Source organism: Lepus europaeus, chromosome 12 (assembly GCF_033115175.1).
Source record: "Lepus europaeus isolate LE1 chromosome 12, mLepTim1.pri, whole genome shotgun sequence".
Classification (NCBI taxonomy): Eukaryota; Metazoa; Chordata; class Mammalia; order Lagomorpha; family Leporidae; genus Lepus; species Lepus europaeus.
Window position 1 is genome coordinate 66,547,194 of NC_084838.1, and position 21,329 is coordinate 66,568,522.

At 38.0% G+C, this 21,329-nt stretch overlaps 1 protein-coding gene across 1 annotated transcript in view; it reads left to right on the forward strand.

Annotated features, from left to right (window-relative positions):
• The window catches only part of PTPRD (protein tyrosine phosphatase receptor type D), a 428,560-nt gene that overhangs the window by 98,880 nt on the left and 308,351 nt on the right, over nt 1-21,329 (forward strand). The window contains exons 2-3 of the mRNA XM_062208263.1: nt 15,185-15,330; nt 18,818-18,959. Of these exons, the coding sequence (XP_062064247.1) occupies nt 15,185-15,330; nt 18,818-18,959 (288 nt within the window). The remainder of the gene's footprint in view (nt 1-15,184; nt 15,331-18,817; nt 18,960-21,329) is intronic.

The window sequence follows — 21,329 nt, forward strand, 5'->3', positions numbered from 1 at the left end:
AGTAGCTGTATTGATATTCTGGAATTTGGTAACCTAAAACTGGGACAAATGGCATTGTTTTGTCTCTTTTTTTTTTCTTTCTTAGCTACTTCAGTTATATCTGTGCTCATGTTCACTTTGAAAAGAAACCAGTTACCTTCCCTATGTGATCCAATTTGCAGATACATTGTAAGGAGCAGGTTAGAATGAAGAATAAATGCTTATTTTTCATGATGATCAGTACATTTGATATGATACATTATGATTAATGAGTAAATTAGCAGTGAATGATGTAAATGAATCTGCTTTTAAACCTAACTCTACAAAAAGAGGCTGAAGGGTCATTTGAGCTTTTTTTGGTCAGATACAATGTCTATTTAAATAGCCTTATAAGTATATTAATGTTTAGAGGAAATATGAAAAAAATCAATAAATATTATGTCATTTGCCTGTTTCTCTACTGAATGAGCCTGAGAGATTGCATGTAATGCATGACTTTTCATCTATTTTGGTGTAACGGCCCTTATCACTCTATTGGATGAAAATGGATGCACGGTCTATGTATTTTGAATGTGTAAATAGAGAGTAAGCAAACTTGGAGGCTTAAAGTGGAATATATTGAGTGAAAGTCTAAATGGTACTGGTGATAACATATTTTCATTAAGAATGCATGACTCTGACTTAAGGAATGGTATGAATGCCTTCACAGATTGTGTCTGAGAGTGAGTCAAGACCCCTTGCATGCCTTCCTGAAATTTAAGTCTGAAACCAATGGTTGCTCTGAGTGCCTCACACCAAAACAGATGACCAGTCTTGGTAAGCATGTCAATGCTTCAGGGAAGTTTTACTACCCAGGCACACTGAATGTAGGAGGTTATTTGTTTGGGTCATAATATGCCATGATTGTATATTAAGTAAAAAGTTATGGTGGTGAGACAATACGATTTTCGCTGCTGTAAAACAAATGTTTATGACCTAGGTATTTATATACCTCTAAATAAAACCAGTTACTGGCACAAAAGCTAGTGAACAGACCAATGGAACAGAATAGAAACTCTAGAAATCAACCCACACATCTTTGAGAAAGGAGCTGAAATCAATCCCTGGAGCAAAAATATTCTCTTAAACAAATGGTATTAGGAAAACTGGATCTCTGCTTGCAGAAGTATGAAGTAAGAACCCTATTTACACCTTACACAAAAATCTACTCAAAATGGAATAAAGACCTAAATCTACAACCTGATACCATCAAATTATTAGAAAACATTAGGGAAACCCTGCAAGACATTGGCAAAGCCAAAATTAACAAATGGAATTACATCAAACTGAGAAGGTTCTGCACTGCAAAAGAAAAACTCAAAACAATGAAGAGACAACTGACAGAATGGGAGAAATTATTCGAAAACTATCCAACTGATAAAGGGTTAATAATCAGAAGGTATAAAGTGCTCCGGAAGCTCAACAACAACAAAATAAACAAGCCAGTTAAGAAATGGGCAAAGGATGTAAACAGGCATTTTGCAAAAGAAGAAATCCAAATGGCCAATATGCACATGAAAAAAGTGCTCAGGAAAATGCAAGTCAAAACCACAATGAGGTTTCACCTCACTCCATTAGAATGGCTTTCATACAGAAATTAATAAAAATTTTGGTGAAGATGTGGAGAAAAATCCTAATCCATTGTTGGTGGTAATGTAAACTGGTACAGCCACTGTGGAAGACAGAATGAAGATATCTCAGAAGTCTGAATATAGACCTGCCATATCAGCCAGCCATCCCACTCCTGGGAATTTACCCAAGGGAAATGAAATCAACATATGAAAGAGTTATGTTTACCCCCATGTTTATTGCAGCTCAATTCACAATTGCTAAGATATGGAATCAACCCAAATGTCCATCAACTGAAGACTGGATAAAGCTCTTTCGTCTGTGCTGTAGATGGCTGAAGTGGCCCTGTTGATTTCTATCCCTTTCTCAGTAGGTAGGCAAGTTTTAGGGCCTTCTAAAATGAAGCAACAGTGGCCCGAGTTGTTGCCTACCAGGTGAAGCCATCACTTGTGATACCAGCATCCTATATTGGAGATTCAGGTCACATGGTTGCTCTGGTTTCAATCCAGCTTCCTGTTAATGTGCCCGTGAAGGCAGAATAAGATGGCTCAAGTAATTGAGCTCTTGCCACCCATTTGAGAGGTCAGAGCAGAGTTTCTGTCTCCTGGCTTCTGGTTTGTTATGGCTGTTTTACTCTGGCTGTTGTGGCCATTTGAGAAAGTGAACCAGTGGGTAGAAGATAACTGTCACTCTCTTTCTCTGTTGCTGTGCCTTTCAAAAAAATAAGAAATAAATAAATAATAAGCAAAAAAACCTGGGATATGTACTCCATGGAATACAACAGTAAAAATAAAAATGAAATCCTGTCATTTGCAACAAAATGGAGGAAACTGGAAAACATTATACTTAGTGAAATAAACCAATCCCAAAAGGTTAAATACCATATGTTCTCACTGATTTGTGGCAACTAATAGAGCATCTAAAATCTATAGAAGTGAAATTGACACTTGGAGATGTGATGATTTTGAACAGCTCTTGTCCCAACTGTTGAGGAAGAGTTATTTTTTTTTTCATACTCGTTGTTTAACTCTTACTTAGAATTAATCCCATGTGTATAAAGTTAATTGTAAATAGATCTTAGTGAAAAATAAGAATGAGAATAGGAAATGGAGGAGGAAGAAATTAGTAGTGCCAGGAGGTAGGGTGGGTAGGGTGGGAAGAATCACTATGTTCCTAATGTTGTATTTATGAAATGCATGAAGTTTGTGTACTATAAATAAAAGGTTTCTGATAAAAAATAAAAAAAAATAAAACAAGTTGGCTCAAAACATTGAAAAATATTGTTTTCTGTCCCTCTGACCCTTGCTGTTGTCCCCAGTGCACTCCAATCATCCTCTTACAATCGGCATGCCTATATTATATATAGCAAGTCTAGGTTCCACGCTGTACAGACCTGTAATGGGAAGTAATTCCAGCTGAAAGTCAGAAATGTACAGTGCAGCTGGAAGGGAAGTCCCATAGTGGTAGTTAGGATGGAGGGGTAGGGATGATGCTGGGGCTGAGAGGATTTGTCAATTGTGCTGGTGGTACATACCAGTTTGGTGGTTGGGAAGTGTGTGCAGTATTCATAATTCTTTATATAACATTATTATAAATATAATCATTTACATTCATATAGAAAACACTTAATGGTTTATTGATGAAAAGAAATGTCTCACAGAGGCCAAAGAAAACTATTTACATGGAGGGGTAATTCTGAAATTCAAATTAGAAACATATTAGCTACTGTAAACTGACCAATGTGTAGGAAGATTTCTCTCTGTAAGAGATTTGAAAATCAGTTTGAAAGTCTGAAGTAGACTTGAATGCCTTGACCTTTATAAACTGAGAATTGTTTCTGTAGTAGCTAAGTGCTATTTTCAGAAGTTTTATTTTACAGAACTTTTTCCTTTACTCTTCAATTTCTTCATTGGTCTTTTAAACATTCACCACTAAGTGTTGCTTCCTTTTGTCTCAAGGGGAAATGAAAAAATGCAGACTAGGAGGAGAAGGAGCAGGAGGAATTCTTCCCTTCTTCCCTCCCTCCCTTCCGGATTGGTCTGTTCTCTGACCACAGTCATACTCTGAACTCCATCTCTGTTTCTCTTCTTTAGCTAAAACTGCTAAAAATTTCGACAGTGATAAAATGATAGTTTCTAGCATTAGCAGTGATCCATATAATTATACTCTCATATTATTGCTGTAAATATATGCAATATTTAAAGAACATAGTTTATTAAAATGTATCAAAAGCTATAAAACTACAGTTTTTTTACATCCAGTAATTTTAATACAGGGATTTATTATACATTTTTGAATTTTACATGTAGGAATGATTCATGTGTCAGAATCACATATATGGGCAAGGATATAATTATAACAATGGTCACTGAACCTAAATGTTTAACAGTAAAATGTATCTAGACTCTATATTATAAAAAATGTTGGATTTAAATATTCTTGATAGAAAATATATTTAAATTTTATGTAAAATGCTGCTTATTAAATAGTAGTACAGTATAACCTTTTAAAAATATTGCTCAAACAGCATAGAAAATTATTTTTAAAGATTTTTAAAATGTATTTATTTGAAAGAGTGACACAGACACAGATAGAGAAATTTCATCTGTTGGTTCACTCCCACAAATGACCACAACAGCTGTGTGGGCCCAGACCAAAGCCAGGAGCCAGAAGCATGGAACTCCATCCAGGTCTCCCACAGGAGTAGCAGGGGCTCATTTACTTGGGCCATCTTCTGCTGCCTTCATAGGTTCATCAGCAGAAAGCTGAATCAGAAGCAAAGTAGCCAGGATTTGAACCGGCACTCAGTTCAGGAATGCTTGTGTCACAAGCAGCAGCCAACCCAATGCACCACAATGCCAGCCCTGAAAAATTCTTACAAGTTTAGAAAATAATATGGGATATTTTCCAAAGCTTCCTTTTTTAAAAAAAGATTTATTATTTGAAAGGCAGTGTTACAGAAAGAGAGAGCGAGCAAGGAGAGTGCGAGCGCGCGCTTCAATCTGTTAGTTCATTCCTCACAATGGCTGAAGCTGGGCTGGTCCAAAGCCAAGATCCAGGAGCTTAACTTGAGTCTCCCACGTGGGTGCAGGGGCCCAAGCAATTGGGCCCTCCTCTGCTGCTTTCCCAGGCATATTAGCAGGGAATTGGATCAAAGGTGGAACACATTGAACCAGTGCCCACATGGGATGCTGACACTGCAGGAGGCAGCTTTTCCTGCTACACTACAACACTAGCCCCCTCTTACATGTTTTTAACAAGATAATAACCATCAGGCTTTAGAAATTTTCTTTTGATCTACTCGTATTTTCTAATTTGTTTATTTTTTAAAGATTTGTTTGAGAGGGAGAGATGGAGAAAGAGGTCTGCCATCTGCTGGTTCACTCCCTAGATGGCCATAATGGCCAGAGCTGCAGCATTCCGATATAAGGAGCTAGGAGCTTCTTCTGGGTCTCCAGCATGGACTCAGGGCCCAAGCACTTGGGCAGTCTTCCACTGCTTTCCCAGTACATTAGCAGAGAACTGGATCGGAAGAGGAGCAGCTGGAATGTGAACCTGTGCCCATATAGGATGCTGGCACTGTAGGTGGAGGCTTAACCTACTAGGATATAGCACTGGCCCCAACCTAATTTACTTAAAATAAAATATGTATAATCAGAAAAACATTGCCATTTTATTTAAAAATTAGAAACCTGGAAATTGGCAGAGAGGATGAGGCTGTATAGAGTTGAACAAATGGGATCTAATGTATCATGTCATCCTCACCCAAAACTCAAGCCCTGTGATAGGATGCATGGATTTGTGATTTGTCTCTCCTGCAATTTACCAATTTAAGACTGGCTTTGAATCAGTTACTTTCTCACTATGTCAGTATGGCAGTATTTTGCCATGACAATTACATAGGGTTTATATCCCACAGATAGTTTATTAAGCTATAAGCAGATGTAATTCAAGTAGAGCCATAATAATCACATTGACTATATGATTATCCATCCTAAATCCTAGAAACTGTGTTGCCGTGGATGAAGGGAGGGCACATGGAGAGCTTCCTCTTTATTTATTTACTTTTTTTGAATTCTGTATTACTTTTTTTTTTAACATTTATTTAATGAGCATACATTTCCAAAGTACAGCATATGGATTACAATGGCTTTCCCCCCCATAACTTCCCTCCCACCTGCAACCCTCCCCTTTCCGCTCCCTCTCCCCTTCTATTCACATCAAGATTCATTTTCATTTCTCTTTATATACAGAAGATCAGTTTAGTATATATTGAGTAAAGATTTCATCCGTTTGCACCCACACAGAACATAAAGTGTAAAATACTGTTTCAGTACTAGTTATAGCATTGATTCACATTGGACAACACATTAAGGACAGAGATCCTACATGAGGAGTAAGTGCACAGTGACTCCTGTTGTTGACTTAACAAATTGACTTAACAAATTGACACTCTTGTTTATGGCATCAGTAATCACCTTAGGCTCTTGTCATGATATGCCAAGGCTATGGAAGCCTTTTGAGTTCACCAACTCCAATCATATTTAGACAAGGTCATAGTCAGAGACAGGTACCTCCTACTTTGATGACCCGTTCCTTCCACTGGGATCTCACGCACAGAGATCCTTCATTTAGGTCATTTTTTTTTTTTTTTTGCCAGAGTGTCTTGGCTTTCCATGCCTGAAATACTCTCATAGGCTCTTCAGCCAGATCCGAATACCTTAAGGGCTGATTCTGAGGCCAGAGTGCTGTTTAGGACATCTGCCATTCTATGAGTCTGCTGTGCATCCTGCTTCCCATGTTGAATCATTCTCTCCCTTTTTTATTCTATCAGTTAGTATTATTCTGACATTAGTCTTGTTTATGTGATCCCTTTGACTCTTAGTCCTATCATTGTGATCAATTGTGAACTGAAATTGATCACCTGGACTAGTAAGATGGCATTGGTACATGCCACCTTGATGGGATTGAATTGGAATCCCCTGGGATGTTTCTAACTCTATCGTTTAGGTCAAGTCAGCTTCAGCATGTCCCAAATTGTACATCTCTTCCCTCTCTTATTCCCACTCTTATATTTAACAGGGATCATTTTTCAGTTAAGTTTCAACACTTAAGAATAACTGTGTATTAATTACAGAATTCAACCAATAGTATTAAGTAGAACAAACAAAAAAAATACTAAGAGGGATAAAGTATTAAGTTGTTCATCAACAGTCAGGGCAAGGGCTGATCAAGTCACCGTTTCTCATAGTGTCCATTTCACTTCAACAGGTTTCCTTTTTGGTGCTCAGTTAGTTGTCACCGATCAGGGAGAACATATGATATTTGTCCCTTTGGGACTGGCTTATTTCACTCAGCATAATGTTTTCCAGATTCCTCCATCTTGTTGCAAATGACCAGATTTCATTGTTTTTTACTGCTGTATATTATTCTATAGAGTACATATCCCATAATTTCTTTATCCAGTCTACTGTTGATGGGCATTTAGGTTGATTCCAGGTCTTAGCTATTGTGAATTGAGCTGCAATAAACATTAAGGTGCAAACCGCTTTTTTGTTTGCCAATTTAATTTCCTTTGGGTAAATTCCAAGGAGTGGTATGGCTGGGTTGAATGGTAGGGTTATATTCAGGTTTCTGAGGATTCTCCAGACTGACTTCCATAGTGGCTTAACCAGTTTGCATTCCCACCAACAGTGGGTTAGTGTCCCTTTTCCCCCACATCCTTATTTTTTTTAAATCAAGCTCATGAATGCTTTGTACAGGAGTGCCAGGTATGATTAGGAGTTAAAAGACTTTAGTGATGATCAGGTCAAAAATGCTTCTCTCAAGCTTCTGTTAATGTGGAGAGGGGAAAAACGTATGTGCACAGAATAACTTAAGAAAGGTAGATTGTTGTGATTCATAAGAGATATAGAAAGTGCCACAAGGGAGTTAAAAAGGATGGTGGATTTCATCCAGATGGGGCATCAAAGAAGGCTTTAACAGATTTAAATTTGGATTGAAAAATGGATAAGTTCTGTAAATCAAATTGGGGGAAAAGACATTTTGTACCAGAGAACAGCACGTAACAAAGCAGGAGATGGGGAATTTTAGGTTCTCAGTGGGTAGTAGTGGAAACATAGTATTTGGGGGAAAGAAGTTGGCAGCAGCTCTGAAAAATCCAAAAGGCCAAGCAAATTTCTGGTTTTATTTTACAGTAGTACACTATTAAAGCTTGTCTACTTATTTTTCAAAAGAAAAAAGAGCTGTAATCATAAATTCTTAAACAAAAAAAGAACCTAAAAGAGAGAAGAAAAAAAGATCCACAGTAATGTGTAATACTGGTGGTAGAGATAAAATCCTAAAATGAGGGCGAATGGAAACAGGGCTACAGATAATCATGACATCATTCATGAATTCTCAATACTAACTGAACATTGCAATCTTTAAGAACTTCATTATGAAGCTCCACCCACTTACTTGCTGTTTTAATTGATCTGAGATACGGTTCAAGCACACACGCTCACCTTTTTTAAAAGCTTCCAGGTGTTTGTGCAGCTTAAAGAATGAATCAGGGCCTCAGTTATTGGGTAGAAGGAAAGAGAGGTGAGAAATATAAAAGGTCAGCTATTAGGGCATAAGAACTGATTGGTGGTGTAGACAAAGAAGTCAGATGGGGGAAACTAGGGCTGCAAAGCCAGGGGTTTGGGAGAGTGAGATCACCACCCACAGAAATGGGCAGTCAGTAAGACAGCAAGATTGGGAAGGCACATGGCGTAATGTATTTACACCATACCAGTTCTGAGATACTAGAAGATAGCCTTTCAAGCAGTTGGAAAGAAGGGCTTGACATTGAGAAAAAATTCAGGAAAGAGATGTCTCTCCATTAAGGTAAATCTCTTGGTCCTGTATTACTTTCCTTTTTCCTCTTATTTTTCTCTTCCTGTCTGTCAGTGTACATATTAATCCTTTGTCAACTGAAATACTGATAGTAATTATCCAGTGGGAGAATGCCTTAGTGGTTATTCTTAAAAAATTGATTGATGAGGCCTGAATAAAATTGCTGGTGTGAACATGCATAGAGGTATGCCACTGAAGTGCCTTACAAGGGAAAAGGGTAAATCAATGTCAGGAACTTCAGTGGGAGGCTGGCAGTGTGGCGTAGCAGGTAAAGCTGCCGCCTGTGGTCCCAGCATCTCATATGGGTACCAGATGTAGTCCAGACTTGCTCCTCTTCCAAACCAGCTCTCTGGGATGACCTGGGAAAACAGTAGAAAATGGTGCAAGTGCTTGGGCCCCTGCACCCATGTGGGAGACCAAGAAGAAGCTCCTGGCTCCTGTCTTCAGATAGGCCCAGTTCTGGCTGTTGTGGCCGTTTGGGGAGTGAACCAGAAGACAGAGACCTTTCTCTCTGTCTCTCCCTCTCTCTGTCTGTAACTCTACTTCTCAGATGAACAAATAAATCTTTATTTAAAAAAAAAGAATGCAAACAAATAAGAACTTTGGTGGAGTGTTTGTCTTTATCCACCTTTAGCAAATTGAACATTTAAGTAGAACAATACTAAATTAATCTACTAAACTTGGAATTTTGGTGATTTGTTTAAGAATTTTGTGGCATTGATTTTGTCTGTTGGCCAGGCATAACAGTGAATTCATCCCTAATTTCTCTTGGCTCCTGGGCTGATTTATACTTTATAAGATCTTTAGACAGCATGTTCTGGGTGAACTTTCTCACTTAACCAGTAGAAAATAATTATTGTAGTGCAGCACAAAATATTTGCCAAACCCTTGAGAAGTCCTTCAGTATACATTTTACAGCTACATAAACATATTTGAAAACACACAATACATTGAGAAACACAGCTTTGTAACTTTTCATCTCCTACTTTGATGCGGTGAAGTTGTCTGCCTCACAATTCCATGACTGATTCTTAGCCTCAGTGAGTGTTCCTTGTTTCCTTTTGCCCTTTCTGTTACCTTCCCTCTCTCCCTTCCTCTCTCTCCCTTCCTTCCATCCAAATACCCGTATCGCTATAAAGCTTTTCATAACTTTATAAGACAGAAGACATCATAAATTGTTTCAGAACTATTGGAAAACATGAGATACAGAAATTCTTTAGGGAGTTTCATGTAAAGAGTAGTCATTTCTTATTCTGAAGTATAGTGTTCTTTAAATTAGAATTAAAGGCTAAAAGGTTGTTTTGGGAGTGGCATTAAAAAGGAAGTACCATAAGTAATTGAAATATGTCTCCTGGACTTTGAAGATCCATCTATCCTGGGCACGGATGTGAAAAGATGATCCTGTTCAGATCTCATGTGATGAGTTAGGGTTCCCCATCGGCCCTGGTTTATAAAGAGCATCTGTTGTGGGAACCAACACAGACTGTATCTGTAACGTGATTTTGACCCTTCTTAACAGTTATGTACCATCTTTGGAACTCTCTCTCCTGTCATGTGTCCATGCAGTTGCACTGTTCTGTCAGGTGCATTGTCTCCCATTACCCAGTGAAAGTCAAGCTGATTGTAACAGATAACTCATCAGCCACAACAGAGTCTGGCCACTCTGTTTTGTGCGGTGGCTGGACGAGAACATAAAGCCCCGTGATAGCTCTTCTCCCCAGACCTTCAGACCAGGCATTGCCCTTTTTTGCTGTGTTTTGTATTTTCCACTTCCCCCAGAAGCGTGGTTCCTGAGCTTTCCTTCAGGTCCCTCATGCTGACACAGAGACACAAAGGTCAGAGAGGGGTTCCTGGTCAGTGCTGTCAACCCTACCGACCCTTTTAGGGAGGAAGCAAATACCTGAAGACAGGGCTTGCCTTCATGTTCTTACTGTGCATTCTCTCATGCCCTGCCTTAGTATAATTTAATGGCATTATTAACCTTCCCCTTTCAAGATTTTAAGTACATTGTTATGACAAATACTCCTTTAAAAACCCAGCTCTCTATTTAAGGAAATGTTAATCAGCTCGAAGAAACAAAACCAATTACTTACATGCTGTTAGTTTTGTTCCCCATGTGACATATTTTCTTGATGTCCACAGAAGCAGCTCATTAATTAGAATTAGATAAATGGCATCCCGTACTTCTCTTAACTTTCGTAGCAAACGATCTTTCCTATAGTCCTATTTTAAGTGATCCTCAGTTGGCCAATCAAGTTACCTCAAACCTGATTTGTCTTCTTAATGTTTAAGAATTTCTCATAAATTCTTCTTCCATGGATGTTACTGGTAGCCATCAGTGGGTCTGTTGCATTAATGTCTAGCTCTATTTAATGTAGTGTACTAGAGGGATGATTTTGTCTTCAGTAGAGCAGTATGTTAAGGATAGGCAGAGACAGTTTACTGTTCTTGGTTGGCTCTCTCCCCTAAATATAATAACCATAAGTGCACATTGGGCTCATCACCTTGTTGTCAGAGAAGTTAGCAATTTGAAACATTATTTGGCATGAAGATATTACAACCATTACTTGCAAGGGTACTGTGTATTGGCTATACTTTAAGAAACAGGCTAACTTCTGAAAGGCAAAAATCAAGCTATACCTTGTGGCTTCTTCTTCTTGAGCTGTGTAGAAAATACTAATGTCCTAAATTCCTGGAGCTACTGTCTGCTCAGTGAATGCATCCCAAGAATGCATACATCTTTGAAAACATCAAGTGAGCATGGCAGACACATTCTAGAATATCAGCCATGCTTCTGTTCTGACTCATATGCATGTTTAGCCTTTCTGCTTTCCATTTAGAAAATAGACTTTCAGTGTTGAATAGTAATTTGACCTCTGCAGTGCCTGACATTAGTTTAATAAAAGATCATACTCCGTACTTGTCAAAATCAGCTTGAGCAGAAATGCATTTTGCAAAGTGCAGCGTTGGCAGCTTCAGGTGGATAGTAATGGCAGTTCACTACATTGACAGCAGCAACACCTCACTAACTACTGGTGACTGGAAATTTCAAATGCCTTTCTCCCCATCTTTATCAGCTTAATATATCTTTTTTTCTTATACCAAGTATAACATTAAGTTTGTATCTCAAAGAATAAAAATGAGGACTGTTTTCATTCAGGTATAACACCACCATAGTTTCTGATATTTCAGTAGATGTCTTGGTTTTATGCTGTACTTGGATTCTGTTCTCTTTCTTCCATCTTCAGAGTATGACTTAAATTTGGGCAGTGTCTGTATCAAAAGAAGGCAAAGGATTCGTCTGGTTCCTTTTATTAAGCTGAGATTCAGAGAAAGGGGAAGTAGTTTGCTGTGTATTGTATACTCCTCTGAGAATAGAGATTTTTACTTGCCTTGAGCGTTTGTTGGAGTTATTAAATTTAGCTTCTCTCTATCTCATATCTTTCCTTTGGCTGACTGCCTGTCATTGACAGTATCAGTCTGAGAATTTGACCAGCAAGATCATTATTTATGCAACACACGTGCTTACTGAAAGGGTTTCACTGTGTTAACCAGAACCTTACTTTGTATCACAGGATGATGACATTTATCCTTTCTGAGGATTGGATTTTTGTGGGCAAATGTAGAAAATTTGACATCAAATCCGTCTAAGAAATTTATGATTTTTCATGTTTGTGAAGGCCGGTGTCTTTCAGTAAAAAAAGAAAGAAGGAAAAAGCTCTTTGTACACAAGCACTTGAAATGTCTTTTGAAAAAATATAGGACAATCGATTTCAATTTTGTTTTGTTTTTAAAGAATACATTTAAGGACTATGCAGGATTTTTTTTTTTTCTTTATGGAGAAAAACTGCGTCACTGCAGTGGTAGTTGGTATGAATTAGAAATATGGTCCTAGATCTTGAAACAGATTCTGATTATTTCAATAAAATTTCCACAGTGTAACAAGCTAATTTCTGTACTTTGGAAATAAAATCCTTTCTGTTGCATCTGGTAGTCACATCCTTGGCTGATTCTCACTGTTTTTGATCTTTGCGCAAAAACTTAAACGTGTGATCAGATAATGCAGGTCAATCAGAAACACACCTGGAAAACCCATATTCCTTCTCCATGTTTATGTGAACTTGCCTTCATTATTTTCCTTTTTAGAGATAAAATTTCTTCATTTAGTAATTTGACTTCTTCAGTGTTCCCAGCTTTGCTCCTTCCAAATGAGCTACGGTTGTCGCGATAGGACATAGGGACCCCAGCCCCATGAGCCAGTTCCCAGCTGCAGATTGTCAGAATCTCCAGCTTTCGTTCATCCTTTGGGTGAGAAACTGGATGTTATTCCTTAGTAACAAACTCTAGTCTGGGGAAAATGGAGTCTTCTGTCTAGGTTTATTTAATTTCTGATTACTCATCTTATATGATATCCCTTCACTCCCTGTACACATTTCTTGAACTAAGTTTTTCAAAACAGAAATGAAATGGACGGCTACTGGTTGAAATGGATTTTTGTTTAGGGTTGACAGTTTATGGAATATGGGCAAGAGAAGAAAGGTACCTAAAAATGACAGCGTCATAGCATTTCGTATGGCAGCATAATGCACTTTGTTTTCTGAGGGAAATTCCTTAGGAATTTAATTGTATAATTATAATTTGTTTATTAGCTGCTGACATGTGAATGGTTATTATCAATTTGAGTTGTTTGAAAAGCAGAAAGAGAAAAATATAAAAACTTTTAATATCTATTCTGTTTGTTCCAGGCAGGTGACATCAGTGTACAGTGTTTTTTATTCCTCTCACTGTTAGTCAATTTCAGATCATTTTGAGTACGTCTCCCAGTTTCTGATAATCATGTAGTTTGTACTGTTACTTAGAGATGCTGTAGGGTGTGATGTCCCACAGGCTTGTTGTAGAGCCTGCTTGCTTTGCTCACATTTCTGAACATGAACGGATCCCTGGGTTCCCCCCAGTTCCACTGTCACCAAGAAGTCAAGTTTGCTGAGGAGGAGAATCATTCCCCACGACCAGCATGGCAAAGATGCCCTCCCTCCCTCTCTCTTCCAAATTCCTCTCCTCATTGAAGTGAGATATTAAAGTAAAATATCTTAGAGCTGAAAGAGATTTCTGCAGAAATAATTTACTTCCAATTTCTTATTTTTGCACATAGAAAACTGTAAAGTTAGGTGTCTTTATGTTTTTCTTCCAAAGTAATGGTGGAGCTAGGATGGTAACCCGGCTTCCCTGACTGTAGGGAAACCAAACTCATAGTTAGAACACACCATGAGGCCAGGAGGAGCATCCTGTGGGAAGCTTGACTGAATGCAGAAAAAACAGTCGTGGGGAGTAAACAGGGATGGGCCTTAGTGTCGTTTTCGCCTTTATAAAAATCATGAGATTGTTTTCAAAATAGATGTTAGCCATCAACACTTACAACCATTCTTCAATGACATACTTGTATAACTATGAAAACAGTAGTAGAAAAAAGGAAATCTGCAACAGGAATCAGAAGATGGAAAACAAAATGAAAAGTAAAATATTTTGGGGTTTTTAAATGTTTCCAACTATAACATAGCTATAAAAACTCAAGAAGTAGAAAAATTTAGAATACCATCTCCCAAACCACTGCTAGTAGAATTTTAGTATACTTTGTCCAATCTTACATATGTCTGCACATTCTTTATTATTTGATGCCCTTATATATATTATTCTGTTATATTTTCATAGCCTATCACAGAATCATGAGTGTATCTCATGTCATATGATAAAAACCTTAGAAAAAAACATTGCCACTTGAATGAGGCTACATCGCTGTGTCATAGTTTCACCAGCAGTTTCTGTATTTTTTAATATTGAAGTCCTCATAATTTGCTAAACAAATGATGTGCTGAATATTTTTGTACATAAATGTTCATCTACATTTTATATATCATTCTTGTGTGATGGATTTCTAGATTTTGAAATGCAAGCTGGGAAATAAGTTTTTAAAGGAGAGAGACTGAATATTAAGGGTATTTAAAGGAGATGGGAGGCATTTAAATGCTTCCAACTTCTAACCTTTTAACCTTAGTCGTCCGTATGTCTATATCTTTTTTGAAAGAATTTTTTTTCTATGACTTTGGAGGCTTCTTTGCTCATCTTTTTCATGAGTTGTGGAATTAAATTTCCAGTAAGGCATCCCACAATATTGGGGTTAGGAAGTCACTTTACCGTTTTCCACTATTTCTGTTTCTTGCCAAACGTTTAATTCAGGACTATATTTCTTGTCTCTTTTAAATTTCCTAGAATTTCGCTTAAATGTCACTAATTTTAATAGCTCAGCAGTGGCAAGGCTGCTTTCTGGCGGGGTCCTGATAGTGGCATCAAAGCAAAGAGCTAAAATTTTACTCACTTTGATTGATGCACTCATTTTGTTACAGAGGACAAATTGGATTTTTTTAATACTGGTAATAAAAATTAATGTGTAATGTTGCTTTCGGATGTTATTGGGTCTTTGCCTTAATATAGATTTCAGCAATAAAAGTGCTAACAGATAACTTGACCAGAAAGTTGCCTCCTTCTCCTTTTAACTACCCTCAGAAGTAAAATGTACTTTTCTAATTTTGCAATCCCAGTACTTTCTTGTTTGTATGTCTAGGTGGGAACAGAGTTGAGGAGTGTGCAGGGAGCAGCAGCGGAGGAATAGTCTATGTTTCAATTTTCCATGTAGCTGATGTTTACTTCCTTTTTATTTCAGCACCTCCAAGGTTCACACGAACTCCTGTTGATCAGACAGGGGTGTCTGGTGGAGTTGCGTCTTTCATATGCCAAGCTACCGGAGACCCAAGACCTAAAATTGTCTGGAACAAAAAAGGAAAGAAAGTCAGCAACCAGAGATTTGAGGTATTAGGTCCATTGTTCTGTTTCTCTGGGGGAAGAATGATTTGCTGTTTTGCTTTGTATGTTACTTCATAGTGAGATGTCTGTCACTGCAGTATAGCATTTCTTATGCTGCATGAGGTGGAAAACTTAACTCTAAATGGCTTTTTAAACAAGGGAATTTGGGGGTTCTCATGGCTGACTTTTGTCTCTTCTGTGCCAGAGCTGAGTGCTCCCCGGATCCGCTTGACAGCTTCATCCTCAGCCTACTCCTTATTGCCTTTAAAGTTACATGATAGAGCCTCCCATGCTCATCTTACTAAGTCTGGAGGATTTGTGAAAACTTGTCCATTCCAGCAGTTTCCTGTCCCACCAGCTCTTACTGAGTTACACGTGCACCTCTGAACCAGTCTGTTGAGCAGGTGGATGATACAGGCTAATTAATTTAAGCTCGTGAAAGTCTACCTCTGTTTTAGTGGGATTGAGGTCAGTTCCATCCAATTCCATGGTTTAGGATGAGGCTGCAGCATTTCCCCTCAAGGGAATTCAAGTTCCTGTTACCAAGAAGAGAGGGGATGGATACTGAGCTGCAAAGGATGTTGTCTGCTATGCCTAGCACATGTGTTTTACAAGTAGTATGATCTGGAATGAGAAATTTGCTCCAATTCTTAACGTAAAGTGCCACCCAGAAAGAAACACAGCCAAGGGTTGATAGTACAGATAAACTTATGGAGGGAGCAATTGATTTTCTTTATTCAAGAAAGCTCAGTACAGTGAAGATGATAAATTCAGAGATTGCTCCTTAGGAATCTGCGAGAAGCCTGGTAGCTTAGAAATTTGCTTGTCCTGCAGGAGAAAAATATATGATAAGCTATACAGAGGAAGTGTAGAAGATGCACAGTATCATACTCTAATTAACACATGAAGACGTGAGTTTGATTTTTAGGGGATCCTGAATTTTTGATTTTTAAAAATTCTAAAACTTACTGCCTTTTCCCCTGAGTTTCTAATCTACTTCATGGCCTAATTCACACTTTATCAGATTAAGCACAAGTTTTAGTTAAAAGCAGTATAGCAACTCCAAAATCTAGATCAGTTTGATTTTGCTCATTTTCATTAGATCTCACAGAGTGATGTATGATTCAAATGCATAAAGCACCTAATTAATTATAGTGGTGAAGCTTGAATTATGGACTCTAGTTTGCACATGATAAATTATGTGTTGTTTGTTTAAAATCAAATATTTAACAGTGATTTAAAAACAAAGAGAAAATCTTAAATAATCTTTAGGAAACGTTACCTACACTATGTAGAAAATGATGTGCCTCTGCAACTGTAGTGCACTTTCTTTTTAAGTTTAAAAAAGGTTTTCTTCTAAGAGAATTTTGACATTGTGCTTGTTAGTGACAATGCCTTCTTAACAAATCCTGTAGCAAAGATTATAATTTTAGATTTTTCCAACAATGAGTTTACAGTTCCTCATGAGAGTCATTTAACATATCCAGTAAAGGTAATTATTATTATTATTATTATTATTATTATTATTATTTTGACAGGCAGAGTGGATAGTGAGAGAGAGACAGAGAGAAAGGTCTTCCTTTTTGCCATTGGTTCACCCTCCAATGGCCGCTGTGGCTGGCACATTGCGCTGATCCAAAGGCAGGAGCCAGGTGCTTCTGCTGGTCTCCCATGCGGGTGCAGGGCCCAAGGACTTGGGCCATCCTCCACTGCCTTCCTGGGCCATAGCAGAGAGCTGGCCTGGAAGAGGGGCAACCGGGATAGAATCCGGCGCCCCAACCGGGACTAGAACCTGGTGTGCCAGCGCCGCAAGGCGGAGGATTAGCCTGTTGAGCCACGGCGCCGGCCAAAGGTAATTATTTTTACACAATGCATCTACTATGAACAATATAGAGCCTTAGGTTAAAAGTCTTTAACATCTTCTACATAATATTTATTTGGGGAATTCACTTATCTGAAAGGCCTGTGAGAGCAGTAAATAAGACTGCTTTACTTGTCTTTCTATTGCTAATGTCGAATGTGGAGTCTGGTCCATGGTCAGCACAAGATTATTACTGTGTATTTAAACTGGAAATTAAAACACTAGCTTGTAATGTATAATATATTGTTTGTTGTAAGTGGATAAGTCCAAATATAAAAAATAGTTTGGGAAAGAAAACATATGCTTTGGTTTAGTGATAATTAATCAAATTTAAATTGCTATTAAAGATGTTTAAACAGTATTCTGCTTTAAATCATAAGGTGCTCATAAATTTAGTTTTAGATTATGGAATAATTGGTGGAAATTCCAATAACTATGAACCTTTTCTCTTCTAAGATGCATAGTAGATTAATTTTTAAATATGTGACTAGTATGAGTAAAAATAAGGCACACTGGCAAATGAGGCATTTTTAAATCTGTGAATTTAGAAAGAAAATGGAATACATACAGTACTTGAAGTGGACCTAGTTTTAAAATATTCACTTTTTTTCTATGTGTTAACATTCATACACAATCCCACACAGATTCTGGGATTAAGCATCCACCAGTGTTTTGATAAGCTGGTACTGATCTAGTCACGATTTAGGCACATGGAAGTGACTGTCCCAGGGAAACGCGAAAACTAATAATCAAGCACAGCGTCCAAGCTGACAGCTCAGAGAACGCATCGTTGGTACAGACAAGAAGGATAGAGGATTCTGTAATTTGGTGAACGTATTTTTCAATATCATCCCTCTCATCCTCACCTTTTTTAAAAGTAGTATTTGCATTAACTGACAAGTGCCTATGTTGCCTTCGTTGCTAAACTGTTTCAAAGTGGAGTTCATAATGATGGTGAATTAGGCTTAGTGTTTGGGACATTAATTTTCTGCCTGGTGAAGCAAGCCTCCATTTTACAGCAAGAATGCCCTAAAATTGCAGAAAAGGCTAAGCTATAACAAATACTGGAATGATTTATGGCAAAATTAATGCAAGCCATCAGGCTTTTGGGTTGTGAAAGCTTCTTGTTGGCTGCTTAAGTACTAGATTTATGCCGTTTTTCTTCATGGTTCACTCATCTATACACTTCAGGATGAGACATCTTAAACCAGAACTGTTTGTGGTGGTATGCATTTAATTCTTCGCTTCAACAGTCCAGTTACTGAATGAATCCACATGTGCTCATGTGCCATCAAAAACAAAATAATTTGAGTTTATCCATCATGGCTGTAAATCTCTTACAGATTGAATAGGGTCAAATTTTCCTAGATACACATATTGACATATCTTGCACTGGTCTTCAGTAGAGACTGGTAGTCTACCTTTTCCTATCTGTAGTTTCATATTTTGTTCAGGATAAGAGTCATTAAATTAGGCCAAATATGCCGTCTCATCACTTTTTCAAAAGTCAATCTTGGAATGTTGCTGAGTTTCAGGAGAGCCTAATTGCTGGTTCACTATTGTATAGAGAGGTTTAGCTGAGAGGTAGACAATTGTAACAACACCTGTGACAGCTATTGTTTCCTCTAATAGGTAATAGAGTTTGACGATGGATCTGGATCAGTTCTCAGAATACAGCCCTTACGGACTCCACGGGATGAGGCCATTTATGAATGTGTGGCCTCGAATAATGTGGGAGAAATAAGTGTATCCACAAGACTCACAGTTTTGCGTGGTAAGTGCTCAAGTGGGAGGTTGATACTTGCATCATGATGGAATTCTGGTTCTCAGGTGTTCTCTTGAATGTCAGTAGAAAAGACTAACATGGCTGTGGTACTTGAATGGAAAATGGATTTAAGTAAATGTTTATAAGGATTGAACTTGAATTAGACAGTAGGCAAGGCTTTGTTTCTTACAGATCTTGAAGAAATGTTATCAGAAAGAGAAAAGGAAAAACAAAAGAAGTGATGATTTCAGGTGGCAGATACTGTTTTGATTATGGGGACAGAATCTGTGAAGGAAACAGGGTATGCTGCCATTTTGTATGTTAGCATTACTTGGGCATGGATTATTCATACCTTTTTCAGCTACTACACTGTACAAACAACCAAGGTGACCTTGGTGTTTGCAAAATTAAAACAACATCCTCTATCTAAAGATGAGCTCTAATTCAGTGGTGGTCAGAATCAAGAATGAGAATGACACCTACTTTATGTCAAAAAATGAATCTTCATTTCAATCTTTTATGTTGGTTCAAGAGAATCAAGACAGGAAATGTGCTGCTGTGTCCAACTGTGTTGCTTACACAATTTGAAGAAAGTATGGGGTGACTTACCAGATCTCTAGGATAGGGTGCTTTTGTTCCAGCTTCCATTAATGACAGTGCTAGAGAATGGAGCATAAGGATTCACTGTCTGTTGTACAGTCTTTTGTGCAGAGGTAAGAGCATTGCTTGACCAGGAACCTAGCAATTGACATTTCCACACTAATCCTTCTGTGTCTTTACCTTTTTTCACTCCCTCACATACTTTTGTTTACTTTCACACACTTTGAGATTCATTTGGCTCAATTCCAGAATTTAGGAGCATAGAGAGAAACTGGAAACAAAAAAAGGGATTGGCGTTTAACAATCCTAGAGCAATTTGTATCAACTACGAATATTTCTTCTCCATTCCACCCTTTTACCCACATTGAAGGAGGTGTTTATGTTGTATCTTTTGTAAAATCAAAAACATGTAACTTCATCTATACATGGCCTAATATCTTGGTTCCCCTCAAGAAAATTCTCCCTATTGATATGGTTAAGGACCTATTTATTTGAGGTAGGTCGTTTTTAGTATTATGACACAAATTTATCTTGTGGATTTGAGATTCAAAAAAAATAAATAAACCACAAACTATCTGAGAAGCAAAATTATTTTAGTGAATGTAAGTAGATGGCAAAATGATATTATTACATATGTCTTAACACGTTTTAAATAATATAAACACCTTCATATGTTGCAGAAAATGTACTGACAACTAGACATATATCTTTTTTTTTAAGTTTTTAAGCATTTTATTGAGATAGAGAAATGCAAAGGAAAGAGAGGGCTTTAATTAGGGGAGAAAGAAGTCTGGAAGCTAAGTTGAGTCCATACCAGGCAGAGAGCAGGCCAGGAGCCAAGTGAAACAAGCATGCAGGCAGGAAAGCAAGGCAGGGCAGAAGCCAATAGGCCATGTGCCCCTAAGGCCTGGGGAGACAAGGGAGGGGCCCACCATGCTCCAGGCCTTTTATTTACTTCCAAAGCTGAGTGTGGTTATGTTATCTGATTGGCAGGTGGGTGTACAGGTGGGGTTAGGTAGGAACTTGAGATCATTCAGGGGGCATGGTCTTCTAGCTCACAAATCTAATCAATTTTATCCTATCTGCCTGCCTATATCATTATCCCCTCAGAGAGAATCCAGACCATAATCTAAAGGGATGCTGAAGGGCATAGATCATCAATTCTTCTGTAGCTGCTTCCTGTATAGCTCAGGCCCTGCCTGTCCTGGGTCTGGAAGTCTCTGGTCTATCTCATCTAACAAATTTGCTCTATGAACTGGAATAGTCTCGGTCACCACCAATGGCTATGTCCCCTGCATGTAGGCATATATCTTTAAATGCATATAACACAATGCTATTAAATACAGAGATGTCATATTTGAGCTCCATCTCTGGACCTTTAAGACAAGCTAAGTTGAAGCAGGAAGTTGCCATTCTCTGGTAAGCATATGGAGATATTGACCAAATATCTAGAAATAAAATGTCTGTTAGGCTTGCAAACAAGAATGAAAAATTTCCTGAGGTTTAAAACAAGCAGAGAATTTCCAGAAAAAAAAAAAAAGGCAATTGTAATCTTGTAATGCAATATAATAACCAAAAGAGCTACATACTTTAAGGATGGAATTTTAACTGTCCAGCAGGTGCAAACATTCTGTAAAGGAAGATGGCAGGGAGAGGAGTTTAGGGCATCATTGAGACCCCTTGATTATTTCTTCTCTGTAATGCTCAGAGCCCAGAAGCTTAGTGCACCACCTGGTGAGAACCAAATCCTATAGGGTGTGGAACTGGCAGTCCTGGAAG